The sequence below is a fragment of the Pocillopora verrucosa genome, chromosome 5 (assembly GCF_036669915.1).
Source record: "Pocillopora verrucosa isolate sample1 chromosome 5, ASM3666991v2, whole genome shotgun sequence".
Lineage (NCBI taxonomy): Eukaryota > Metazoa > Cnidaria > Anthozoa > Scleractinia > Pocilloporidae > Pocillopora > Pocillopora verrucosa.
This window is the reverse complement of record NC_089316.1, coordinates 14,907,050-14,928,082: the sequence shown is the minus strand read 5'-3', so window position 1 is coordinate 14,928,082 and position 21,033 is coordinate 14,907,050. Positions and strand designations below refer to the sequence as shown.

The following is a 21,033-nucleotide window of genomic DNA, read 5'->3' as shown; positions in this document are numbered from 1 at the left end:
GGTTCTATATCGGGCACATAAACATGCCCCACTTTCCACTTGACTGACAACGCAAAATGTCGATTTTAGATAAAAAGCTGACATTGCCCGCAGATATTGCAAAGGGACATCACCTATTTGTTCCATCCGAATTCTCGTCTCCCTATTTTCAATTTCCTATGGGCAATCTTATAGTACATGATAAGAAAAAGGTTTTGAACAATCCGAGCGAGCTCTGTTTACAGATGCTTTGAGAGAGAAAAGAAAATGTATCACTCTTAATCCATTGGAGAACCCTTAAGTTATCCGGTCAATAGAGGATGTCACGTGATCTATCAATTCAGGTAGTTGGGTGCTACCTGGTCCTAACTGTCAATAGGAGTCTAAAAGCCGTAGAAGTCACGAGTATAAATCGAATTTCTGTCCGGCATTTTCATAAAAAAAAGTAATCTCAGGAGTTATGCAGGCGGTCGATGCAATAACTTTGTTCAGACTAACTTATAACACTTGACTACTGCCTTTAATTTACCTGTATTTTTAACAGATAGAACTGATAAAATTAAACCTCTGGAGAGGCTATATCTTTCTCTTTGATGTTGTTAGGGTAACGTTTAATTGAAAATATGATTTTGGTAGCCATGGATAGATTGTGTTGATAAACAAACACAAAGTAATATAGAACGCAAACCATGGTAACAGAATTCCTCAGTCTTAACAATGGCTGTGAAGCTAGGCGAGGGAGGTGCTCAAAACTTACTACATTCTACATCATTCTATGAGCAATATTCTGCCCGGAAATGATACTCGCCTGGTGCCGAACTTTTGATAAGGTGCACGTACGCTTCATCATAAATTAACTATAAGACTGAAAAGACAATAATCAATATGTTCACAGATTTCCTTACGAAACTCAACTAGGGTCGTGAAGGGCTGAAATGAGCATCAATCTGTTCGTCGCTGAGCCGGCTCAGAGTCAGCTCTCTAACAGCCACAACTTACGCTCATATATTTTTCTTTCCCTTAAAACAAGTAGCTTGCTAAGCTGTTCGTCTGATAATTAATTTATCTATCTATTTGTTAAATTCACTCATTTATTTACTTAGTGTGTTGTTTGGTTGAAGTAGTCGTTATACCTTAAATTCTCTTTTCTCAATCGAGATGCAGTTAATAACAAACAAAACGATATTACAAGACGTAGAAGTCTACAGTGACAGTGAGTGTTGTACACACTTGATGATCGTTTTTCAATTGCAGCGCATATAATCAACCAGGAGAACAAACGTGTTCCTGGAAGGCTATGTAGAATAAAGCAACGAGAGAGAACAAAAAAAAACAATCCTACACAAAAGTATAACATGTTTAGAATATTTGCACCTGCCGATCGTATTTTGGGGATAGAAAGGGAAATCTCTCGTCAGCAATTAGTAGTGATAAATGAAAACGTGCAACAGGAAATAGATTCTTGACAAACACGAACTGAAGTGTGAATGCCAAATGCACCTGTAAAATCAAGTCATACAAAACTGAACCCACTAGAACATGGAAAGTAAAGATTAAATGAATGTGAATATTTGAAAATCATATATGTGAACTGTGGAAAAAGAAGTGAATATGAAAGCAATCTTCGCAGCAATGAACACTACTTGAGCAGTTGTGAAAATAAGGCCTGAAAAAAAATTCAGGCCTGTACGGAATTTGAACCCATGACCTCTGCGATACCAGTGCAATGCTCTACTAACTGAGCTAACAAGCCAACTGGGAGCTGGTCATTATGTTGGTTTCAAATAGAGGTGATAAGTAAGTGACTGTGAATATATAACAATATTTTTAGGCCTTGTTTTCACTACTGCTCAAGTGGTGTTTATTGCAAGATCGCTTTCATATTTAACGTCAAGATTGTTAACACATCCATAGAACAACGTCCAGTTCAGCATCCAGTTGGAATTTTATTATAAAGCAAAGTGTTAAAAAGCGTTTTTACAACACCGTTAAAATGTTCATCTCTCACTGAACAGAAATAGCCAACGACAAATCTACGTATACCCTGTTTCGAGTTCGACGCGGCATTGCTTTATGAGACAATCATGTGACGGAATGTAAGTTTGAAATTTCAAGAGGCTATTAAAAACACTGCTATTTTTCTAGCAACTACGATAAAACTTACTCAGCTTCTAACATAGCCTTATGCCACATCACACTAAACATAAGCTTATGGTGTGCAAAAAACATAAAGAGCATCAAACTCAGAACGCTTTCAGTAATTCGCGCTAGAATTTATTTTTTTTTTAAGAAGCTTCTTCGTTTCCGAACATTGTGGTAGTTTTCCAGAATGTACTGTTGTTCACACGTGCATATATTTACTTCAGTAGTTTTACAGCAACACGACTGACCACCATGCTAAGATCAATTCTGATTGGGAATTAACCTCCAAATGAGCGCACAACAGTCCTTCGATGTCTCCCATTCCCTGCTATTATCTAGTCTGACTAATTTGGATTCGTGATTGACAAAGTATTCTTTCGTAAAGCCCCCTACATGTAAGTCTCTCTTTGTGCGGTGTATTCAAGCTGAGGGGTTCTGTGCGTCCTAATGTTCTTCGGTTTAATTTTGAAAGGCTTGTCAGGTTGTGAAGATCTCGTTATGGAGTCTTGCCTGTAAACAAATTTTCCTTTATTTGTTGGCACCGGCTGACGAAGAAGCTGAGTGTTCTGTTGAAGAAGCGGAAACTTGTTAATATACATTTTGTTAAGCGGAGTACGGCTGATCATATTAAAGTGAACCAGTAGGCGGGATGACAAAAATGCTTAGCATCAGGTGCGCGGTAGAATGTGAAGAGTTTCAATTTTTAACAATAGTCCACACTTTTTATCGGTCTACTGGCGTAATAACATACGCAGGATGTTGGGAGAACACGAGGAAAATCACGAGCTGGAAACCGATAGAAAGCGCGGTTCATTGTTTTATAACTGAGAAAATAACTATGGGTTCAGTGACTGTAAATATATGAAGATCATATCTGTGCACTGCGGTAGAAGAAACGAAAATAAGCGATCCTCGCAGTTATGAACACTACTGAACTAGTAGTTGAAATAAGGCCTGAAAAAAATTTTCAGACCCGTACGGGATTTGAACCCATGACCTCTGCGATACCGGTGCAGCGCTCTACAAACTACTAGTTCAATAGTGTTCATAACTGCGAGGATCGCTTATATTCATGTATTCTACCACAGCGCACATACATGATTTTCATATATTTACAGGCATTATTCACCACTTAAAAGGTTTAATTGAATCCAACATATTGAATAACTCCCACTTGGCTTGTTGGCTCAGTTGGTAGAGCGCTGCACCGGTATCGCACAGGTCATGAGTTCAAATCCCGTACGAGCCTGAATTTTTTTTTCCTTAGGCCTTCTTTCAACTACTAGTTCAGTAGTGCTCATAACTGCGAGGACCGCTTACATTCGTTTCTTCTACCGCAGCACACTTTTATGATTTTCATACATTTACAATTAGTATTCACCACTAGGTAGGTTAATTTGGATCCAACTAAATGAACAGCGCTCAATTGTCTTATTAGCTCAGTTGGTAGAGCGCTGCACCGGTATCGCAAAGGTCATGGGTTCAAATCCCATACTGAGTTTTTTTTTTTCAGGTCTTATTTCAACTACTAGTTAAGCGAGGATCGCTTATATTAGTAACTATGGGTTTGCCGGTGCAATAAAAGAGAGGTTCTTGGCCAATCAGGGCGCTCGAAGTATCTCGATTATTTTGCGATATGTGATAGAAGCAACGCCATACCCAGGTTATATTTTCTCGAAGCTGGTCCTGCGCTTCGTGTTATGACCCAGAAAACAAGTTTCGTTTTCATTTAGGATGGATGGCAGTTTGCCCCTCGTATATTGACCAAAGCTTCAAGATTGTTAGAGAAAATAGTACTGACATGATAGGGTTTCTATCACACTGACTGACAAACTTTGGTACACAACACCATTTGAATCTGAATCACTGCTGTACACCGCAAGACGACATTTCCATGACTGGAGAAACCTCACCGAGTGTTAAAAATCAGTTATAGTTCGAAAGTAATTTTTTGATCACGCGCATTTCTTTTCCAATGTTTGAGAAGATTTATTTGTTTCTTTTGCATTACTATTCAAGGGACTGAACAAACTATAGAGTGTATGAATTGAGACGAGGGAGAAATGGTGACATGTATTTGTATACCTTGGGGTCTCTCCATTCCGCTTCTAACGATTCTCTCTTGTCATGCTTCCTGTCCTACAACACCAGTTTGGAAATAAAATAGGACAAGTGTAAAAACAAACATCACGCCAAACACACAGGATTACACAACATAAATATCACATCAGTTAAGAGAAGAAACACTTTAGTAAAATCGTAACGGTTTTTTTGCCTTTACGTCTCCTCGCTGAGCATGTTGAGAAGAAAGTGATTGTTAATCGAGGATCAGTGCACTCGATGAATCTTACACAAAATAGAAAGCGATGTCAATTTGTACGCCAGTGGATAGCGTCGAAGGCGCGCTCTGATTGGCTACTCAAACTCCGAATATCCCCTGCTATTCACCTTCGAGCAACTCGGGCGAGATTTGCACCCGAAAATATCGCAATCGTTGCAGGAATAAATTATGATCATCTTTTTGTGCTGTTTTCATCTCACTGTTCTAGTAAATACTAAAACGACTATTCACCTCCAGCTACCTCCATTTCGGTGAATATTTATTAATTAATCACTACTCAGAGGCCAGCTTTTGCTGTTAGTATTCATTGATTTCAAACTCCACTAGCTCCGTCCTCCTACATGTAGTAGATCACGGTCTGATTTTCCTACTCCTTACAACAGTATTTTTAAATTCTAGTATAAGTTTATGGCATTTGTTGTAACAGGTAATGCAAACAGGGGTTTAGGAAAATAAAGCCAACCAGAGTGAGAAAAGCCCGATACATGTGGCCGTCTGTAGACTAGTTCTAATTCACTTACAATTCGATTAACATAACAACTGGCGGGAACCCAAATCAGTAACGAGAACACCACAACTGTCCCAGCCAGATTGTCCTTCATGAACTGAGCGACTGTATTACTGTCCAGGGTGGTTATAAACGTCCAAAATCTCTCTACAAGATCTTGACTTAATTTCTCACATTTGCCCTGATAAAAACAAACAAACAAAATTGAGTGAATGTCACCTGTCAGTATCACGTGGATAGCACATACCCTTTGCGAAGAGGATGCCCGAATTTTTCTCATAAAAATTCCACTATCTGAATCATGATCAAGTGTTGTTTAAAAATTAAATACCATTCGCCACGTAAGTTAGCCTGCAGAGCAGGCGTAATTTTGGCGAACGAGTGCTCAGTATTTTCTAAACGAAAATTATGGCCGCCATCCTTGATTTTGATGGCAGCGGAAGGCTGGAGATAGAAATAAATTTTTCACCTAGGGGGCGGTCGACGGTCAAAATAAGGAGAGGGCTAGGGGTGGGGGAGTGAAGAGTCTTCTCGCCCTTACCCCGCCCCCTACCCCCACCGTCCACCCTCACTTCAAATCAAACATGGCTGGTGGGATAAATGATCGTGAGCTTGTGACGTTAGCTATAATAAGACGACTGCACTGCAGGCTATACTCAAGTAAGTGAGTCACCTTGACACAGGTGCCCTGCTGACCCTCCCCCTGACAGGATCGCCCATCAAGGATGTCCAATGTTGAACCAGTATTGTTGTCTCTGTGAGGAGCACAAATTCCATTGCTTCCCTGACAGCAAACTTTACAGGAATCATCCACACCGGAACATTTACATGGCTTCAGATTAAGGGCTTCACAGAAAGGTTTACACACTCCATTTCGGCATGTCCCACTGAAAATATTCAACAACTCACTTTGTTGGCCACACATAGATTGTTTACTTTTCAGTACCTCATCGGTCTAACCCTAACCCTACTGTTTTAGTTGGGGAAGGGGTTCGTGCGCAGTTGCTCAGCCGCTGTCGTTAATCCAAAATTATGTAAAGAAATGCAAGAGGATATTTGGCTGAGAGAGTTTTCTTCGACTTCCCAAAGATACTGAAATTACAAACAGTTTGATGTAAATATCTACTAAAGCCTTTCACTCTCATGAGTTATCAGTGTATCAGCACTCTTTGAACCGTCAAACAGAAAGGTAAGCAGCACACGTATGACTGATTTGTGGTTATCATCCCAGTAAGGACAACATATTAACCTGTCAATGCATTTAGCTCCATCCGGCATGTTAGGTGCTGCAGGGCATTGGGCACTCTTCCCGTCACAGTAAGTGCTGCCTTTACAGGTGGTTGGATCAGCTTCACGACACAGAATTCCCGTGGAATTGTTGTACAAACAGTCCTTGCAGCACGGTGAGTCATAGCCATCACTGTATGAAAAAACATGCACCTTCACTAACAACACCAGGCATAAAATTCACTGTCTCCCTTTACATCATCATTGCACATAAGCATCACATCCTCGTAGTATGCAGGAAGTTTGTCTCTATGGACCTTGTTAAACGAGTCTTCTAAAGCTCCGTGGTAGAGCATCCGAAGTGCTAATTGGAGGGTCCTAGGTTCGACTCCTATTGAGAGCACTTGGAGTTCTTTTTCCCAGACTATGCCTGTGTCATTTACTGAAAAACATCTTCTTTAACAAATTAATTGTGGATATTCCAGTAAAAAGAATTCTCTGCTTAAAAATTTTATTCCATCACCGAACTTAATTTTTTTTTTTACTTCACAATTTTTAGAATGTTCCACACCCCCTTTGCATAATTCTTTCCACCGGGTTTCGAAATTAACAATTTTTCACACTTTCATTTCGCATGTTTCCAGCCATGTGCTTGTACATTTTAGTTTTTTAAGAATGTAGACTGGAAGCTGAAAGCTCAAGTTTTCTGAAATTTTAAACCAGAGATCAACAAGATCGAAGTGGAAAAGTATAAATAACAAGGTTAAGAGACTCGGAACACAAACCTGCAGAGAGCTGAGTCCTTCAGCTTGCAGTTTGCGGTACAACATTGGCTTTCCTGTGCAACTATGCCACCAGGATCACATTCTTCCTCTTTTTCTTTCTTGTAATTACCACAGATTTCAGCCCTTGGTTCTGTGTTGGAACAGATCATACAGTTAGGTGGTAAGCATGTACAATCACAACTTGCACTGTTATTCTCATGTAAGCACGCCTTAGGGGTCAAACATTATTCACTAGGGTAAAAATTCTCTCAGATGCTGAACCTATCATCACAATGTCGTTTCACTTTTAGGCTGATTGTAAGTGAATTCAGATAAACAAGCCTCATTCTGCTGCAACTATTGAACTAGTACAACAGTTTCCTCTACATGTGCAGCCTGCCGTGGGTGACAGCCTTAGAACTGACGCATATATCACTCTCGTGTAAATGAAATAAATTATCTTTTGACGAGTAGATGATGCCAGATAACAAAATGTCTACATATGCGAACTGCACCTGAAAAATTGCCCAAAAAAGAGCTTGAAAAATTCAGACTTCGCCGTGTTTCAAACCCGTGCTTCCGGAATACAAGCTAGGCGGTACAACCAACCGAGCTTCGAACTATCATGTTCCCAGCGGGTAAATTCCTTTGTCCTTCGACAAAGCATCGAAACCATGTAAAAACCTGAATTTTTTTCCAAGCATCTTTTTCCGAAATTTCCTCGACTACCAGTGAGGATCATTTCGTTATTTTCCATAAATTCCTTGAAATGATAGATCTCAATGTTACATACCGTGGAAACAGGACGACTTGGATTGTAAGACATTTAGAATCCTCCGCTTACTGCATGGAGAGAACAGCTGTAAAGTAAATCAAAGACTGTAAAATTTTAATGAAATCACAGCCAAAATACCGTGTTTCCTCGAATAAGCGCCCGGGCGCCTATCGAAATTTTGGGCTTAAAGGGAAGGCGCTTAAAACGTTTTCCCTTCTGTAAGTTTATTTTGGCTAACTCTTTAAAACAAAAACAACAACAACATTATCCGCGTAGACGTACAGTCAATATGGAGATAGAAATAACTGCAAGTGATTCCGCTGTAGTTGAAGCTTAAAAAGTTTTAAATTAGGTGTCGACAGTAACAATTATTTCTTGTAGCCCTACTCATGTAAGAAAGTAAGGGAGGAGAAGGGCGCCTATTCGAGAGTGGCGCTGGTTTGACATAATGGCCGAGGGGGTGGGTGCCAATTCAAGGAAATAAGGTATGATAGCCTATAAAAATTGAAACCATGGTTCATTAATTTCCATCACGTGGACGTATTGGCAGCATTGCAGTCACAGCTTGACTATAGACTACACGCATTTAAACGACTACAGTTTATAAGCCTTTTTCAAGGAGTATCTGAGTGATTCAATTCTCGATTTCTTTCCCATTCATTACCATCTCCACCATATTCCATTATGTGGTCCGCTAATATGGGCCAACGGTTGAGCTGAGAAGCAATAGCACTCAGTTTGATTATGTATCTGTTTATCAGTTACTCAAGCTGTTAAATTACAGTGGAGCGTCTGTGTACCTTGTTGTTTCTCCACTGTCCACTGACAGAGGCAGGATACATGATAAATTTTCCTCCATTAGATTCTGGTGGAGCACATTCTGTTGTCTCTGGGTCATGTTCGCTGCCAAAATTGTGTCCTGAAGAATGAATAAGCAGTGGTGCACATCAAATAAAACGCTATCATATTATATGATGATTGGTTGGATCACCTCCACAGTTAGCCTTTGAGAGCATGACATCATGTTAGTATGACAAGTTCAAATGCCATAATTTGTGTTTTTCTTTCGGTTAGAATACTTATGAACTAACAATTTACACCCAGAGGTTTAATCGACAATAAGAAAAAAATGGAAAAGCTGATAAATCATGTGAGCCATTTGTCAGAGCAAACACTGAGTCGGTGTTCTTGGAGTACATCTTTTTCTCAGAGCAGTGCTAAACAAAACTCAAGGCGCTTTATTGTCCTTAATTAACTTGTGGCAGATGAAAATTTTTTTTGACACTAAAGCCGAACTAGACCACTGTTTTTATACCTGTAATTTACACTTGGCTCCATACCAGGTGCATGAAAAATTCCCATAGTACAAACAGGTGTAAGGTTGCATAATGTTTTACTAAGATCTCCTATACAGAGAAGTATCAAGGATTCATTGTATACTACACTTACCAATTTCTTTCATCATTGAGAGTAATCCATCAGACATAAAACAGAAAAGACACCAATAATAGAATTAAAATTATTGAAGGTGATAGTGAATATTTTGACACCAATTAACAAATGAATGTCTTTCTAAAGAGTTAAGAAACCAACCAAGTGTGACATAAGCCTATTAACTCATGCAACGTAATATAAATAGGCAAGCCTGATAAATAGGCAATAAGGTACTTCACTAATTATTTCTCTGAGATAACATGCAGACTGAGACTGTGGCACCAGCTGGTTTGAATGTAATATGTAATTGAGACATCTCAAATGAATGACATAAATAGACGGTTGTTCATTCAACAAATAACATACCACATTTTCTATACTTCGTTCCCAGTAATAACTTGTTAGCCAAGGCAGGGTTTGTACCCTTTTTCAGAAACAAACATCAGGGACTTTTCCAGGACTGGGACTGATTTTTCCAGGACTCCAAATTTCACCTTCAATCCCTCCATTCCCAAGAGTTCAAAATCAATTTTCCTTACAGCCTACAATAATATCTTGCTTGAGTTAAGCACCTGCAGCCTTTTTACAGGACTTTCCAGTCCTGGAAAATGTCAAAATAAAATTCAAGGCTTTTCCAGGTTTTCCAGGAACTGTGCAAACCCTGCCAAGGGCATACATTGATGACTTTTAACACTTTCTGGTTATCAAACAGCAGTATAGTGCCAAAATGTAAGGCATGTAACTTAAGTGTGCCAAACTAACAAACTGAAAGGGAATAAACTTGTTTGCAGTGTACATGGAGTTTAGACCAAATAAAAAATTGTTTAACAGTTTCTGTACCATGAGCAGTAACAATGTCGGCCTCTTCTGTAAGGAGTTTTCTGCCCCAATTAATACTGCTACTTAGTCCAGTGTTCAGGTACAACCATCGATTATTTGTGAAATACCCTAAACACCAAAAATAGAACATTATCAGAATATCTGACTAACTGGACCAATGCAAGGGGTAACCACATTCTCATTGCAGTCATATGTCATCTCCTTTCCAGTATTTTGCATTGTAGACATTTTGTCACAGATAGTTCATTTTCAGAAAGCATATGTGTCCATCTTTGTGCAATTTACTAATTAAAAACTAAATCAAAAAAGTCAAAGTGCAAATAAATTTATTCTCTGAATTAAAGTTTAATAAGCAGATGTACCTTAAATTCAGTCCTACAGTACCTTTTCAGAAGTTATTAGATCCTGCAGAGTTTTAGATCTACCTTTGGTGTGTTAACCACAAACCTCAAACTGCAGTTAGGGGTTTGAGGTTAGAAGTTATAAGTTTTTAAGATTTCAACCTTTATGATCAACGTCACCTTTCACCTGACAAAAGCCATCACAACTAACATGTGTGCTACCATCTTGAATTACAAAAAGCATGAAAGTCCTTCATTTCAAACACATAACGTAGCAAGAAGTTTGGTTTTGGTCTACCAAAAAGAAGAGACCTCATCTCACATATATTTACAGGACATGTGTGAGAACTTTCAAACAGGAAGAAGAAAAGCACCACCCAAAACTGCCTTGCCCTAAGCTCAAACATGAACAGCAAATGGGTAACTTGTGACTCCTAGCGGTCTGCAGTAACACATACCCAGAAACAAACATGGATCTAAAACTCTTTAGTACAGACATGAGCATTGGGGATTATGTTTTATTTAAGTTTGTTTGTAAAAATGTTGTTGCAGGTACATTACTTTTTGTACAGATTCCTCCCACAGCATTGCTCTTAGGATTGCCAACATAAGCCAGGCCAATGACACCATCAGCAAAGTCTTGGTAAGTAAACAGATGTGCAAGGCAGTATTGAAGCCATTCTTCATTCCGACTGAATGCCTGACAAATATAATATAGCTCTGCATTGAAATGAACTAAAAATACCCTACACTGAACATGAAGGACAAGATAAGTTTAGGGGGTGGGAAACTTTTACAGAAAAATTTCAAGTTCTGCTCACAAATTACAGATTAAGTTTCTCCCAACTATGAAGAGAGGGAAAAAAAAACAATGATGCATGAATATCAGAATGGACTAAGAAGATTCTGTTTGCAAGATTTTATCAGCACAATTGTTGTGGGACCACATAATAATACCTTCATCAAGAAACTTTGTAAAAATTTACAGTTTAGAAAATAATCTAAATCATCTTTGCCTTTTCCTCCCAGAAAACCAAAAGGATGACTTAAAACTAGTTAGACTTGCAACTCACAACTACATTGTCACATAACTTACATTGAGAAGTTTCTTGATTTCCCATGGATTGCTGGCACTTGTGTCCTTGTTATAATGGTCTGTTTCTCGTGTAGGTGTCTCGTGGACTAACACCTGTGAATGGATAAGCTCCAGATTATGAACAATACACTATTCAGTTGCAAACTAAAGTTTGTTAAAGAGTAGGCTTCTATCTGCTGGTAGCTTATACCAAACTACTCTACTAAAACAAATTAAAATAATTTTTCTATTGATAGAAACAAATTACCAAAATGATTTACAATGCAATTGCACACATTCTTTGTAACTCACAAAAGAAACAAAAGAAATATATGTGCAGCGGTAAAACACATGTTGTACTAATACTGAGTGCACCCTTAACTGCTGTCTACCAACTTTTTCATACAGAGAATTTGAGTAAGATTGAGTAATAACAAAGTAACTTACAATGTACTAAATTACTGAGAGTATTTAGGTTAGGAAGGCACACAGGGCCACCAAGGCACACAGGGCCACCATGGTACACAGCGCCACCAAGGCTGTCAGTCTTACTCCAAAGTAGATGTTAATTACTTACCACTATATCTACATACAAGTAAATCTAAAAGAGTATTCTCTGATTCTACATGGCACACATGCTTGTGTCCATCTCATACATTACATTCAGAGCAGCATAACAGTCACAATCAGCCATAATCACACACTTAGACAACATCTTGGTTGTAAAGTTCTATTGTGGACAATTGATTCTGGGTTTCAAGATATCTATTTTAAGCTTTAAACAATATAATATCAAGCAGAAAAGAGATGGGAACAAATAAAATATCAATTAATAATGATAATAGGACTGAATGGAGTCCAATTCTGTCTATAATCATACAGGTGTGTAACAAAATCAGATGACCACAAAGAGGTCTGATCTGTTTATCACAAGTATAAATTACAGACAGAATTGGACACGAAGTCCTGTTACCAATTAATCAAAACTATGACAACATTTGAGAAACTAAAAACTGGCTATGGATGTTTTCATAGAGAAAAAAAACAACAATTAACTCTGCGAGAACATGATGCATTCTGTCCACTTACACAAGCATGACAGGTTAACTGTCCCTTAAACTGTCCAATTAGGAGTTATGTTCTATTACACTGTCCAATTAGGAGTTATGTTCTATTACACTGTCCAATTACAAGCATGACGCATACTCTATCCTATTAGTGCTCAAATTGAGTGAGTGATGACCAGTCACATTCAAGAATTTTGTCATAGTTTTGATTAGGATTATTAGCTGATCCAACACCAAATTCTCTGAACTAATGACATAAGAATTGTATGGGAATCAGTAAGGGGATTTACTGATGATATCTTGGGAGTGAATGGGTAAAGACCTTAAGAATCATAACATATATTTGATACTTTTTGAATTTCAAATCCATATCCTTTGTATTCCTCTGACCATGCAGTTCTTTGAAAAATGGAATCCACTCTGTCTATGACACCAATCTGTGTGTACAGAAAACATAGTTGCTATTAATAAACATTAATTTTATATATAAATCACAAGGAAATATCAAGTTGAATCAGATCTCAGCTTTTCAACAAATTAAAATCATTCAATCCTGCAAGTGTCTAATTTGGATAACATGGAACAATGTTATATTCACCTGGAACAGCTTAGGGAAAAGATAGATATCTCCACACAACATATACCTTGCTTGAAATCATTTCCTTAAATTTTCAAAATTATACCCCAGGTTTCCTGTTCTTCAAATCACACATTTGCCTGGATTGAGCAGCAGATGTTAAGATCTTGTCCAAGTAAGTTAAAGTATTGGAAACTTTTCCGTATTTTCCTCTTCACCATCTTGTTCTCCAATAGTGACTCAATCATATTAACATCAACATCAGTATCGTCATTTTTTCACAAGACAATGAGATTACATTTTTTGAAAAATCAAAAATGATTTTTATGCCTATGACTGTTTTGACTTACCATATAATTGATGGTTTGCTTCGTATCTCCCCGACCCATTTCAGTAAAGAATCGATAGTCAGCAACCAGTGCAAGGCGACATCTTATCCTTGTTGGAGCAGCACGTCTTTTTCTCTTAGAATACGTACCCTGTGCTAATAATACAACAACACATATTCAATTTCAGGAGCTATACCCTTTTCAGGTTAGTCCATTTTTTTCATATTTTCAACTCTTTTTCAAGAAGTACTCAAAGCAATAACCTCCTGACTGCCAACATGTATTCCCCATGGAAACTGAAACTGCTAACAAAAAATCAGTGCAAAACTCAGATCTAATTAACATTGCTGGTTACAGTTTACAGTGGTCACCCTTCATTGGCTTTTTTCCTGGAAAGCAACCACAACATTTCAACTATTTTTTGTACTCACAGTTAGCCAAGTTTCACAATAATAATATTCCCTACATGTCTGAACTGTTCAGTCAAGAAATTGCCCCCTATGAATTGTTACTGACTTAGCTTGCCACATAAATACAGCACTCACCATGGCTATCTTCTTCATCTGCATAAAGCACAGGAGAATGATGTGAATCATGTCCACAAAAACTGAATTTTTTCTTCCTAAAAAATTGTATTTAAAAAAAACTTAGTAAATCTAACAAGGAAGTTCAAATTCTCATGGTTAAATAAGCAAACAACATTCTACTCATTGCTCCTGTAAACATGTTTCCTTCCTGAATGCATTCAATCAGCAAAGAGTAATTGACATAAATGCTTATTATGGGGTTCATTAATTTAAACAATTTTTCAAACTTTAGAATTGAAAAATTCGCTCAGTGCATACTTTAGGTGAGGAAAAGTGATCATGAATCAGTACACCCAGATAAAACTTTTAATTAGTATGACAAACTTAATTGTTTGATCAACTATGGAAAATAAAAGGTCAAAGAATCTGACATAGAACATACATGTATATACAAGTTATGTGATTCATTCCATGTTTGTGGACATTTTAACTATTTATAGCATTTTTCAACTTACACATTAGGCTCCTGGCCTTGGGCATTTGTTATATTGGATTTCACATCAGAATGTCTGTAAGATATCATCTGATCCTGGCTAGAGCCAGCAATATGTCGCCATGCTGGCTACAAAACAAAACAAAAACAACAATATACTACTAGTCCATCGAATAAAATTCACAATCTGTGCTTTTCACAAACTGGCCTCATCAAAGAGATTAAAACATCCTAAGTAATAACCCCTAGTGGTAAGCAGTTCCAAGAGAAGACTCCACTCAATTATGAGTTGATATCAAATTAGCTGGATTTATCTGGTATAAACTGCAACACATCCTGGCTTGTCAAACTCTATGGGTAACGAGTCATTCTGAAATCTTATTAGCTCCCTGGAGAATATCAATGGCCTAGACAAACATTTTTTAAAAGTAACATCTTGCAAGCTTAGAACCAAAATGTTATCTTCACATGTTTTTTTTAATTCATATGTTATTAACTGTCAGTATCTTATCTGAGACAGCTGCATTGTGTTTTTTTTCAGCACTCAGTCTGAGTATGAAATAGATCAGAGACTATTAGAATACTACAAGATGATCGTGTAAGAGATCTATGTGAACCCTTTGTTTGGGTTGAGTATACAGAATTGCTTTAATTCTGCAGACTTAAAAACTCCTTGTTCCTGATTATATAATTATTAAAAACATTGAGAGGCCCCATTTGAATTTGCCACAATGTAAATTAAAATATTATTACACAAAATAAGAACTTCTAAAACAAAAATGAACAGAGGGGTTTATCAGCAAATGATACCAGCACACTTGGAGAGAAAGAATGCCAAGAGTTCCCAATAGGAGTCACACCTGCAATCATCCTGATGGGAGCATTAGAGTTTTTTTTCCTCCAAGTATACTTGTGTCAGTTACAGATCAACATCACTGTTCACTTAAAATCACCAGGCTTAAAATTAACCATCTTCATTTATATCAAAAGCAATAAAGTTCGCTGACATGAAAATCACAGTTTGTACCTCAACAATGTAAATGTCATCCTTTGTCGCAATAGAAGCTGTAATGATTCCATGGTCAACATGAACTCTTGCCCTTGATGTTGAGTCACCTGTATCAAAGAGTTGCATGAAGAGTATTCTATAAAAACTAATTATCTTGAGCATCTAAACAATTGGTTGCAAAATTGAAAAAAAAAGGGGGGGGTCAATAGATTCATAACACAGCTTTAAATTTTGGAATACCAAACTATAGGGAAAAAACTGTGTAATTAGGAAATAAATTTAGTGACAGCAACAGACTTCTGTGACGAATTTCTCCCCATGGTCATTTCACCCCCAGTCGCTTCGCTCCAACCAAAAGTCAGTTCGCTCCATAATCGAAGTCACCTTGCTCCATACAAAAGTTACTTCCCTTCAGACAAAAGTTACTTCTCTTCATACAAAAGTTACTTCCCTTTATACAAAAGTTACTTCCCTTCATACAAAAGTTACTTCCCTTCATACAAAAGTTACTTCCCTTCATACAAAAGTTACTTCCCTTCATACAAAAGTTACTTCCCTTCATACAAAAGTTACTTCCCTTCATACAAAAGTTACTTCCCTTCATACAAAAGTTACTTCTCTTCATACAAAAGTTACTTCCCTTCATACAAAAGTTACTTCCCTTCATACAAAAGTTACTTCTCTTCATACAAAAGTTACTTCCCTTCATACAAAAGTTACTTCCCTTCATACAAAAGTTACTTCCCTTCATACAAAAGTTACTTCCCTTCATACAAAAGTTACTTCACTCCATGTAAGAAATTAGTGAAATATTGTCATGAACTTTTTGTTTTGATGTTGGAGTTGGTCTGATTTTGAACTTATGTCAGTTCAGATTTATTAACTAATGCAGTCAGTGAAGTGACTGGGGGCGAAATGATCATGGGATGAAGTGATTGGATACCTCTGTGACCTACTACTGTACAGACCCACTGCAACATGGAATCTTTTTGCTTTACAAAATAATGAAGAAAAATTTTGTTGATGGTGATGTCATCTTCATATCTGTCTCCCACTAGATTATAGGCAATAACCAATCATGATGCACTTATAAAATATACAAAAGCCTTCATTTGGCTTGCAAATATGTACAGATATTTGTCTACAGACATTATCTGTTTCCAAAAGTGATCAGTTTTTCCAAGGGAACACCATGAACTACTGTATGAGAGATTGATGAAAGAGTACATTGCTAATCATAACCTTTAGGAAATGAAGTTTTGATGTGCAAGGAACATATAAGATATCCCAGTTTAAGTTTAAGGATCTGGATAATAAAATGGATGCAATCTACATGAATGTATCACAGCTAAATTTTAATCTCATATCTGAAACAATATTTTTTATGTACCTTGGTTGATCCTTACTCTCCTTATCATACCCTGACTCTAATCAATTATTTTCTGAGCTAACACAAAGGAAATTTGGATTCAGCCAAGGAAGAAATTTCCCTTCACTGAGATAAAAATGTCACTGTATCATAAAAAGTGTATGTCTACATTTCAACACCATGAAGTTCCTCATAAAAGTAAAATACATTTACAACTAAAAATCTTACCCTCATCATAACCCTTGTAGAAGCCTTCTAAATCTACAGTAACTTCTTTATCAGGGTAATTTTCTGCCACTGAATAAGCATGAAAGTCTTCAGCAAAGAGCTCACTGTGAGGAGTCAAATGAAGTCTAAAATGCCTGAAAGATACACAGAATAGAAAATAAGATGCAATTAAAATTGTCCATCATAATCCTTATTGAGCCATCATAGTGTCAAGTTCTATCTACTATACTGTTCATCAAAATAATAGTTTTGTTCTTACTAAGGAGAAAACATCAAGTTTCCTGGAGTCCATAATTGGTAACTGTACCACGAACAGCAAGTATTATCAACTATGAACATCATTTTGAAGAGTGAAAAATCTTTCTGGAGGGCCAAAACTTGACTAAAACTGGGCTTTGATTGTTTTCATTTCCTTTTATTTATTCAAATAAACAAATTTCCCTAGACAACTTTTTCAAAGGTGTAAATTTTCATCAACAATTTGTGATAAACCAGCACTCAAACTAAACCTGTGTGCCTGCTACAAGTTGTAAAAGACTTAGTTCATGCTTTTAATTGTATATACATGTACATAGTTATCAGGCTACAAAAGTACTTGGAAGTTTGGAGAGCTCACAAGAAGCTACAAAATCTACACTGCAAGCAACTCTTCAAATTTGCAGAGTTCAAGCCTTTCCCCACCTAACATCAGAAGGTATATTCTCCATTCTGTTCTCTATACATATCCTAAGGTGCTGACAAGGAGAATTTGGATAACAATTAAGAGCTTTTTTTTATTGCTGATGATTTTCTTTATTCTCGTGACCCTAATGTGTGATTCAGGAATGATATCATAGGAAGAAACAAGATGCTGGTCACTGTTAGGGTTTTAAGGGTTAAAAGACAAATTTACACCAAGCCTACTTGTAAGTGCCACACTGTTTGGGAGAAGGGGTTTTAAAGTTGAATAAGAATTTGTTACATTTAAAAAGTCTCTGTAAATGAGTATTATCATCCTCAACAAACCCAGTCCTATTACCACTCACTGTATATGTAGGTTAATATGGTACAGGCCATGCTTTATTTTTTCCAAGGTGTCACTTAATGATTTTGATCCTCAGAATACGTAAGTAAGTAAGTAACTTTTTTTCAGCTTGGGTTGATTCAGCTGATTAGGCATCTAACAGAACATGCTAATATTCCTAGAAAAGTTTAAGAAAATTACAAAAAAACAATGCTATGAAAAAAATCTGTACCTGTTTAATGTTGTAAAAGAAAGTGTCTTTTCTTTGTTGTTGACATCTCTCTTGTGAATGTCATGAAAAATGTCACCCGTATGTAAAGTTTCATAATGTCTTACCACATCTCTAATCTCACCTGAAAATGAAAAAGCACCATCATAAATACTTATGCATGTTTTATGGCTGCATTTATAACAAATTGACTCAAACTGAATTTGATGTAATTATGCAACATTTTTCAATAGAGATATTATAAATGTGCAAGGTACATATAAGAATCTTAGTCATTTGTTCCAGAAAAGCCTCATTAGAAGCTATCACAAGCACATTTCAGCTTGCAGTGGTTTTAGCCCATATCAAGGCTCCACATAGCTACAGGTTGGTTTGATTTCAAACCACCACCTAAATTTTTTTTCTGCATTGTTTCTTTTTTATATCCAAAATGGACGTCACTTTATCCAATTGATCAGTCATTCCCTCATTCTCTCAAACAAAGGTGTATAGTCTACAACCAATATTTTCAATCCTTTCTATTGCTAAAACAACTTCCTCTTCATGAATTCATAACTTATATCAGCTTATGAGAAAGTATGTAGTGCTTGTGACCAATGTATTTCAATGAAATTTTTTGTGTTATTTCGTATATTTCATCCGTACAGACATTGCTAAAAACTCTAGGCCCACGGTTTATCAGCTTATCAACGATAACATCTCAATAGCGCAGTGAGAACATGCGTTAGTGACATCATTACTTGATGTGCTCAATATCTGGTCTTGTCGAGTGGTAATAATGGGATGGAATGAACATAAACAATGAGAGTTCTTTTAAGCAGCAATGGCCAAAAACCGTTGAAACCAGTAGATCCTATCCTCTTTTAGAGACATTTATTATTCCTTTGATTGCTTTTTCTCATCATGTAATCCTAAAACGTATCAAGAAATCTTGAACATCGAGGAAATCAACTGTCACTGCCGGCCTCAGCCAATATCGTTCAAAAGACTGAAACACAAAGTAGTGAAGTTTTTCCTTTGCTCTTCTGTAAGAGGTTCATAACCAAAGTGATGTGTTAAATGTTACCCAGAGGCGAAAACAAATAAACTCTTGTTTGATGTAACACTCGGCCTCACACCCATACCTGTACAGTCATGTCAGTATGGTGTTTGCAGCATACTACCATAATCTACTAACTTCTGTTAACATTGTCAACCGTCAACTTACCCGCGTTAACCTCAAAGATACTGTTGAGGGCTAAACTGAAAAGTAAGGCCAAGTGATAACACAACACTCCCATTGTAAAGATAAAGAACAAAAAATCAAAATGTTTCCTCAGTTTCAGTTCACATCGCCACTCGTCGATCGCTTTAAATACGTCGTGTATGGCTGCACAAACTATGCCGACCGCGCAGACAATGGATTAAAAAAAAAACATCTCTTACAAGCGTTAGTTTGTTTGTTTTTTGTTAATTCAAAGAATTGGTTGAGAATTATCAAATCTCAAATCAATGAAACCTTTAACTCCCAAAAGTGACCAATAATATCCTCATAATATCAAACAAATTTTAAGCAGAAAAGTAATGAAAATAAAGAAAAATTTCAATAAGATTATTAGCTGATGCAATACGAAATTCTCTAAAGTAACATCATAAGAATTGTATAACAGACAGTAAGAAGAATTATCACTGAGATATTGGGAATGATAGGGTAAATAAATTATTTCCTACCAAGTTTTTGCTCGCCCCAGGCTTGTCTCCGCTCTCTCGAAACGGATCCGGAGGCTGAGAGACGGTCTGTAGGAGAAGAGAAGAGAAAGCTTCCTCCCCTAAAGAATTACTGCAGGACAATTAGCATGAAAGCAAATAAACTAATTTACTTCCTTGATACTGCTCCAGTTTTCCTGGGAGCGAGTTCATTCGTTTTCCTCGCTCGGCTCATATGCTTACCGGTTGTCCATTAATTCATATCTGACGGTGGAGAATATTTTCATGTTCATGTTGGATAGTTTCTCAAAGTTTTCACGCCAAGTGAATTGTCAGTGAAAAGGCGCTCGGTGCTTACATTAGAGTAACGCTCCACAAATAATAGATTGTCCTGCGCTTGGGCTGATAGAAATCCTAAGTAAATCGGCCGACGACAAGCGGAAAAAATTAATAGGTAATTGATAATACTTAATGGACCTTTTCCACTAGCGTTTTGGCGCTTACGTTTGGCCGTTACGTTCAGCGGGCCTGGGAAAGAGAATGACTATGGAGCCCACAGTCGAACAGAAATAGACAACCACATTTTATTGGCTGCCTGATATGACTGACGTATGAAGTGTGTTGGAAAAAACTCAAAGGACGAAAAGTGATGGTTAAAATTATTTTCGAAACAGGACACTAAAGGCTACAGGTTGTGGTAAGTACTGTCTGTGAAAACACCTGATTCACATCCATCATGACTGATTTGCCTTAACATAGACCAAAGAAATCGTTTTGGCTTGGAGCATCGGCTTTTAAAACTGCTTCAAGCCTCATTTTGTATGATGTGATTAATGACTCGATGGAAGAGAATTCTGATATGTGCGAAAAAAAAATTAAAAGAAATTCATAAGCGGCAAAGTCGGTTTAACGCTTTTAACTTCACCTAGATCTACCAAAAGTTGACTAAATTCAACGAATTAACTGGTATTTTAACCGACACTGGACATAATGATTTCTTTCAAACTGCCTTCTTTGAAGATTAAACTCCGACATCCTCTGAGAAAGCCGGAAGGCTATCTACCAACGCACCAACCTCGCGCAGAATTCC

General features: G+C 37.2%; 1 protein-coding gene across 1 annotated transcript; it reads right to left on the bottom strand.

Moving 5' to 3' along the window:
• Positions 1–1,905: 1,905 nt before the first annotated feature.
• LOC131781163 (ADAM 17-like protease) lies at positions 1,906–19,602 on the bottom strand. The gene is made up of 20 exons (XM_059097807.2): positions 19,465–19,602; positions 18,261–18,381; positions 17,026–17,159; positions 15,447–15,535; positions 14,442–14,548; positions 13,945–14,021; positions 13,421–13,554; positions 12,844–12,930; positions 11,448–11,540; positions 10,913–11,051; positions 10,011–10,118; positions 9,186–9,191; positions 8,537–8,655; positions 7,755–7,821; positions 6,983–7,112; positions 6,220–6,390; positions 5,644–5,857; positions 4,984–5,151; positions 4,207–4,260; positions 1,906–2,687 (listed from the first exon to the last, which is right to left on the bottom strand). Exons 1-20 carry the CDS (start codon positions 19,535–19,537, stop codon positions 2,511–2,513), a joined length of 2,268 nt encoding a protein of 755 aa, XP_058953790.2. The 5' UTR covers positions 19,538–19,602; the 3' UTR covers positions 1,906–2,510.
• Positions 19,603–21,033: the final 1,431 nt, after the last annotated feature.

Bases quoted from the DNA above. Each gene is read 5' to 3' on its own strand.
- LOC131781163 (XM_059097807.2), bottom strand. From the start codon at position 19,537: ATGGGAGTGTTGTGTTATCACTTGGCCTTACTTTTCAGTTTAGCCCTC. The intron at 11,541-12,843 runs GTATCAAATATA...ATCCATTCACAG, and splicing joins ATGGATTTGAAATTCAAAAA to GTGTTAGTCCACGAGACACC. The intron at 4,261-4,983 runs GTAAGTGAATTA...CTGGTGTTGTAG, and splicing joins GTTGTTATGTTAATCGAATT to GACAGGAAGCATGACAAGAG.